Here is a 7,395-nt window from a genome sequence, read left to right as displayed (position 1 = left end):
TATAAAAAACTACTCAGAAATGAGCATAGATGCGCTTATAGAGAAAATTCAACATAAATTCATAATAAATTTCTACTAACTTCAGAGAGAAATTCAGTATGAATTTAGGTCAAATTTCCTGTATAAGGGCATCTATTTTCATTTCGAGAGGAGCTCAATAAGACAGAGAGGGAGGGGCTTATAAACCGGTGTGAGCCCCCTTCGGTTGGCGATGTGGGACTAAACTCTGGCCGCAACAAGGACCAACACTTTAGTCCCGGTTGGTGGTATGAACCGGGACCAATGGTGGTGGGCCAGGAGCAAGGCACATTGGTCCCGGTTCGTCCCACCAACCGGAACCAAAAGGTTCAGACGAACCGGGACCAATGGCCCACGTGGCCCGGCCGGCCCCCGGGGCTCATGAACCGGGTCCAATGCCCCCATTGGTCCCGGTTCTGGGTTGAACCGGGACTAATGGGCTGACCCGGCCTGGACCAATGCCCCCTTTTCTACTAGTGTGATGACGAAAGAGGCAAAGATCAACTGACCTAGTTTGTGTGACAAAAGTTTCAAATTTCACATGGCATGCACATCGCCTGACGATTGCGCACAAGTTGTCCACTCTGTTTTACACTAATTAAGAAAGCAAAGTATATGTAGGTGCTCACTGCTCAAAGAGGTCTTGTCTCACTAAGACCTAAAACTAAGAGGCTACAACATTGAGTGCCCCGCGATTAAAACGTATGACATGCTGGAAAACCTGAGCATTCCAGAGCTCGATCGAAAGTTTTCACTATGATCCTAATGTTAAACGACAATTTGTTATCAAACTTTGCTCGAGTTACAAAGGTGGTTTAACATATATCAAGTGATACCAAGATTTAAACGATACCGTGGTATTGTGACATCAAAACCATGTGAGGTCGGTCGATCGATCGATCAATCTGCTTAATTTCACTTCACATGCACGCAAGCTATGCTTCTCTTTGAAGCGCTCTATATGGCTAACGCCCATTCATGCATGTATATAGTCTCCATGAAACGAAAAATCACAATTATCTCGCGAACGTGATTCGCTCGGTCCTATGGCACGATCAACTCTACACCACACCATCAGCCATGAAAAATTCAGTGCAAGGTAACGCGCTGCACGCACAAAAATCTCAGCCTTTCCTCCCTCTTATGGGTGGAAAGACTTTTTCTATCTATGGAGTAAATCGTCAGGTTTACAGTTTACATCACAACATTGTGTTACTGTAGCTAACAGCGAACGGCCTCAGAGAAAAATGTCGGCAGCCCCGATCACTCTTGTGCATCAACAAACTAATGGGCCTTCAGCTAAGCCTTTCAGAGCTCCCCAGGTTGATGATTCGGAGCCAAGGCATGACTCTACAATCTGTTCTCTCAGTCAATTTGTTAGGATGCCTGTCACTCGCCTCCGACATGGAAATTTTCATCCAGTACAGCAAAGTGACAAGTGGATCAAACCTTCCGTGTTCCTATTTGTTATTTCTTCTGGTCAACTGTTAGCAGCATTTGGCACAGAACCCTGCGACGATGAGCTCGCGACCGCGGCCTTCTGCGATTTGTTTCTTGAGAAGGTTTTGGCGTACAGGGCTCCGAATACAATGGCCTGGTATAGCATGGAGTGTCGTTTTTAATTGCAACAAAGACACAAAATGTTATGAGTCGAGTGATGAGACAGTGATAGATAACTTACAGCTCCAACCCACTGCATCCAGCTAAGGGGATGCACGAACCAGACGCAGGACAGTAGTATGCTCACCAACTGCGGAAACACAAGTTGAATTGCGGTGAGGAAACAGTCAAAATGATTTAAGTGCAAACATTCGATACTGGTGAGAACTATATCCACCTGTCTGGTTGTCATGATGGTAGCGAATGTGAGAGCCCCGAATGTCCGGATAGTGTAGGATATGAAGAACTGGCTAGCTGTTGCAACCTGGGGAGAACAAGTTGTTTAAATCACATGGCCAAAAGATATCTTGGATCTACCATTCAAACATTTATGGTGCAGCTTCAATTTGTGGTCATAGGAGGGCGTAATTTGAGATAGCTACAACTGCAACTTGTCCAAGATTTCACATTGTGCTAGACAGGAAGTCGCACAATATTTATGTCGGTTTATTTTCATTTCCTAAAATGCGATTTTCTCTCCCTCCACCAATATCCATCAGACTTGTATTGATGTGCTTCGGGTAAAAAAAAGGAACAAGCACATTGCATTTTGATTAAAGAGTTAAAAGGTAAGTCTTACAGTGGATAGGATTAGGACGTCATAGAAGCAATCTGGATGACGAACCATAAAGTCCACAGCTGGAAGAAGATGATTCTGGAGAATAAGCCCTGTGAAAGGAAAAAAATAACAAAAAAATAAATTATTCATTGCAACTGTTAATAGTGTATTGTACAGTGTAGGTGTAACAGACTAGGTGCAACAGATTAACGCAAAACTTCGATAGAATCTCCAGTAATAGAAACTTTGATAGCAACAGATTTGGTACATAATCAAAAGATGACACAAGTAATCATTGAGTAAGCAATTACCACTCAAGCTAATAACACAAGAGCACATTGTCGTGTAGAATATTTGGTTGTGAATTTCCATCTCATACCCTTTGAAGAGTTTGTCTTGGAAGGTGCTTGTGAAACCATCAAATCTAGAAATCCAAGAGAAGGAGGATCATGTTAGATAACAACCAGGGTGCGAAAGAAAACTGGTCCAAAGAAAGAAAGCAATAAACCTTGTAAGCGAATAGTGCGCCACTGCACCCACACTCACACCCTACAGTAGTGACCAGTGGGAAATTGTAAAAAGTAAGTTGATCTTGTCTACTTTCATGTTTTAGAAATTTACTAGATTACATCCAATCTAAAGCTGCAACAACCTCCAAAATTATAATACCACCATCTCCTCAGCAGTTTAGATACTCAATGAGTCATAGCAATACATGCATTTCGTATGCATAGTTCTAGCTAATGCTACTTAATACAATAAAAAAATAACATGGTAGTAACTGAAAACAGACTTACATGTCAAATAGAGCTGTGAAATCAACAAAATTCACAAAACTGAGCTACCATTACATTATATCATGAACTCAAATATTATTGCTTACTTTCTAAGCAGAAAATTAAGTAGAAGAAGAGAAGAAGTTGTACCCAAGATAACCAAGCATGAGCGAAACACCCCAAACAGTACTTTCTCTGCCTTTATTAAGTGGACTAACATCCATTGATGCCTGCATCCATGAGATCAGAAAGAAAAGGATATCACTTCAGGCACGCCATATGATTCAGGCACCATTCCAAAATACAAAGGATATCACAGGTGCATTGGCTAATTACCAAATGAAGTAAATAGGGTATGTTCGGATTGTGGCCAAAAGTTACCCTGCCAATATTTTGGTCATGAAAAAAAACTTGGTTTTTGTATGAAATCATGGAAAAAATTTGGCATGCCAATGCTTCTTTACACACCCTAGTTCAGCTTTCTTGACAAAGTTGGCCAAATCATTGGCTAGCAAAACCTTGACCAGAATTTTGGCTAGCCAAATATTTGGCAAGACAAGCTTAGGCTAAAACCAAACACGCCGTTATTATCAGCTTCCAAAACCCCGTAACAGAATATGTTGCCTAACATAGTGCCGTGAACTGTATGGGCCACTGGATCTGGCTGTATGAGCTACAACAACAAGGGGCTCGAAACCCATACCGCTGAAACAGGTGAAGGCGCACAATTCTACTTACACTAGTGGAGGGAAAGCAACAGACACATCAGTCAAGACATAGGTGAACCAGAGGAACCTATTGAAGTGGGATTGCATCATATGCAATGAGAGCCATCTAAACACCCTTCCACACCTCTAACATGACCAGCATTAGCACCACACCACCATCACCAAGGGAGTTCTTGTACCGAAGTTCAGGCTGGGCTGTAACTGCAAGTTGGGAAACCTGTAATCTTCCTTGCTACTAACCCTGTCTGGTACGCACACAACCTCTGTTAAGCGGTCTGCTCGACAACAACGGTGCCATCAGTGTCATCAACATCATCAAGCTGGATACAGCTATGTCCATTAGGCTATTCCCAATAAGGGTTCTCACTACCGTCACCGCCAAATCTAATGACTGTGGAGAAGCAACATGTCCAGCGGCTCAATGATGATCATTCACTTCAAACTTGGTCATGTACTCACTCTTGGAGATGATAGAAGTTGTGATGGGTACAAGGCGGAATTCAGGTCTGTTGTTAATTACACGACTGTGAGCTACCACTGGTTTCCATTCAGAGAGGCAATGGGATCCTAGAGGTTTGTATTCCTCTGCTTGGATTCGCCAACAGTACTTGTAAACAGCAAGGGCGGTCTCAGAAGAGTGCATTAAGGAGCCATGGTCGCCACTTCAGGGTATGCAAGGGATGCAATCTTTGAGGAAACAACATGAAGGTGTTTGCTGCTAATGCTATCGATTTTGACCTGCATAAAACTAGCTCTGGTGCTGGAATTAATTCACAAGCTCTTGCAGAGATGATGTGTTTTTCTCGTGAACTGCTTGCAAGTGGGAAGCCAGGGAAGTGTTGGCCTTACGTACAAATATGACACGGACATGCTATGGATTTCTTTATTACAACACATGAGTTGCTAATCCTTCAGTTACTGTGATCTGAACACTAGAGTTGTATGGGCTGCAGTGACAAGGGGGCTAGAAGCCCATGGTGCTGATCCAGATGAAGGTAGGCAACTCTATTTAAGCTGGTGGAGGGCAAGAAATAAGGGCATCAATCGAGAGATGGTGAGCCAGAAGAACCCGGTGCCTGAGTCCTTCCTCCCTGGACCTCTTCTTCATTGTATCCCCTTCTCCTCTTTCTAGAACCTTTTACCGCTTGTACCCCCTTGTTGTGTGAAACTTCATTCAGTATTGGTTGTATTGAAGTGGTAAAAGATAGTTTATAGGGGTATATTTCAAGCCAATCTCCATCCTTCTTTGAATTCAATCCTATAGCATATATATCATTACTACCAAATTGGTAATGTGGTGTGCAGATGGCAGATGCAGTATTGGTTGTTAAATGAAATTTCTATATTCTCCAGTCTCAATGACATTTTCCAGACATGGACAACTAGAGAATAAAGCAACATGCAACTATGTGGTGCTCAACAATACAGAGAAATGAGTTGGGATATTTGGATTACCGGGTATAGAATGAACAATGAGCAGCCCATGGTCACAATGACTGCAAAGAAGTAATCTTTTCCACCATACTTCTTTTTCATAATTATCGTGCCCCAAATCTACAAATCAATCAAATCAAAGAATGGTCATAACAAGGCTTGATATCCAGGAAATGAAATAAAAATACATAAATTGTGGAACAAAAAAATAAAGCACGTCCAGACATATAAACTCAAGGTGATTGATATGCAATCCTGATTTTCTATGCTTTAGTATCTACTCCCTCCGTTCCTAAATATAAGTCTGTTTAGAGATTTCAATATGGACTACATACGGAGCAAAATGAGTGAATCTACACTCTAAAGTATGTCTATATACATCCATATGTAGTTCATATTGAAATCTCTATAAAGTCTTACATTTAGAAACGGAGGGAGTGGCTGAGAGATGAATGAAAGTAGCCAAATAGTAGTATCAGATGAACTGGGAGTCTCAGAATCATCTTGCACAGTAATTTTCACACGCAACTTATAAACTATTTTTCCAACTTTGATAGCCACTTTATTCACATAGGTTCAGTTTAACAATAGCACCAAATTAGCCTATGTACAAGTTCCATACACCGATCACTGTTTATTAACTTGGAAGAAAAGGAGACATCTATACTCTTATGAAAATCAGGCTAGCTCACAGGTCACAGTACAAAAGATATTACCATAACAGGAATCATCTTTGCACATTTGGCAAGTGTCTGGACAGGGAAACTCACATACTTGAGGGCCTGAAACAATCACATCATGTATTATGTACAGAAGCAATAGGAGCCAACAACAGCAGATATACAAAACTAATACATAACCTCGTACTGGCAAGTTGTGGTTAGTATGTTTGAGAAGGAGACAACACAGTATTTCTGGATTGGAGCCACTGGGTCCGTGGACTTCTTACTCGACTGCATAAATATACACGATTTAGGAGTCTGGCAGGTTCAGAAAAGTAGAACAGGCGATATAGGAAGATCCATACCAGTAACACGAGTGCAGACACCATGGATGTGGTGATACGGTTACAGAAAACAAGAAATAGTGAGTATCTGAAGAACTCCTTCTCTGCTCCATAGGGAACTCTCATGAGTTTTTCCTGCATAAAATTGACCAGAACCCTCCATTTAGTGTTTTATGCCCATTCAACGCCATGTAAAGCAGAAATGAGTTTGTTTCAAGCAAGCTAAGGAACAGGTAACTGACAGTAACAAAGAGATGTGGTACTCGCACATCAAAGGGTTCAGAGTTCAGACGTGTGAATACATACACCATTCCCAAAGTAACAGGACGTGATTTAGTTCAACCACACTATCCAGTTTGGCAGCCCTGAACTGTTCATGCTGCACAGCATCCGGTCTGAACAGCGAACGGAACCATAAATACATGTGTTCAAACTAAATTACTAAGAAGAACTATCATGGAACAAGCTGACCATGGAGAACATTCTTTTATCTGGATTCTCTGTGTTTTAACAACTACATGATCATGGAGAATATTCTTTTATCTGGATCTGAGAAATGAAACAAAAGATGCTTGAAGGAGTGAAAGGAAGAATACTCCAAACTCTCCTTTTACTGTCAAAACTGAACTTTTTAGGTCATGTACATAACACCATCCCTATCTGAACAGAGCACTGATATTTTCCATGGAATACAAGCTAGGCATGCTTCGCAAAATGAACTGACAGTACTAGCCATTCACCAATACCAGTACCACCCAATCGTTCGGTACAATTTGTGCAGTTCCATTTTCAATCTGAAGCCTTTGAATGAAATCACACCGTACATGCTATACTGGCCAGCTAACTCCCGAAGCAAATGCAATCTCACCATTTCGAACCGTGAATTTCGCCGGAGGGAGGAATAAACAAACACGAACAGATCGCTACTAATCCCCCGCTATCACTGCACCCGGCGGCACACTCCTCGGTGCGAAAAGCCTGGGCAGGAGTGACCCGAACAGAGGAGAGGGGGGAAGCGGGCGGTGAGGCGGCGGACCTGGAGGACGCCGTAGACGAGGAGGGTGCTCATGATGCCGACGACGGCGAGCGCGCACCTGCCTATCAAGCGGCGGCGCTCGTCCTTGTCCCTCCCCGCCGCCACCGGCAGCGCCGGCTCGTCCGCCATGGCCAACGAGCAGATCGGGGAGGGGCCCTGGCTAGCTAGCTCGGGCGATC

The 7,395-nt window shown here is 42.7% G+C and overlaps 1 protein-coding gene across 1 annotated transcript; it reads right to left on the bottom strand.

Moving 5' to 3' along the window:
• Positions 1-1,099: 1,099 nt before the first annotated feature.
• On the bottom strand, positions 1,100-7,395 carry LOC123105838 (UDP-galactose/UDP-glucose transporter 5; the record flags this gene model as incomplete). Its single annotated transcript, XM_044528000.1, is given in 11 exon segments — positions 1,100-1,612; positions 1,700-1,768; positions 1,856-1,942; positions 2,258-2,346; positions 2,548-2,660; positions 3,163-3,242; positions 5,196-5,294; positions 5,891-5,956; positions 6,035-6,127; positions 6,202-6,315; positions 7,217-7,395. Coding segments are annotated over 11 exon segments (1,053 nt in total). The 3' UTR covers positions 1,100-1,498.

The sequence above is a fragment of the Triticum aestivum genome, chromosome 1B (assembly GCF_018294505.1).
Source record: "Triticum aestivum cultivar Chinese Spring chromosome 1B, IWGSC CS RefSeq v2.1, whole genome shotgun sequence".
Lineage (NCBI taxonomy): Eukaryota > Viridiplantae > Streptophyta > Magnoliopsida > Poales > Poaceae > Triticum > Triticum aestivum.
This window is presented reverse-complemented; position numbering and strand designations above follow the sequence as displayed.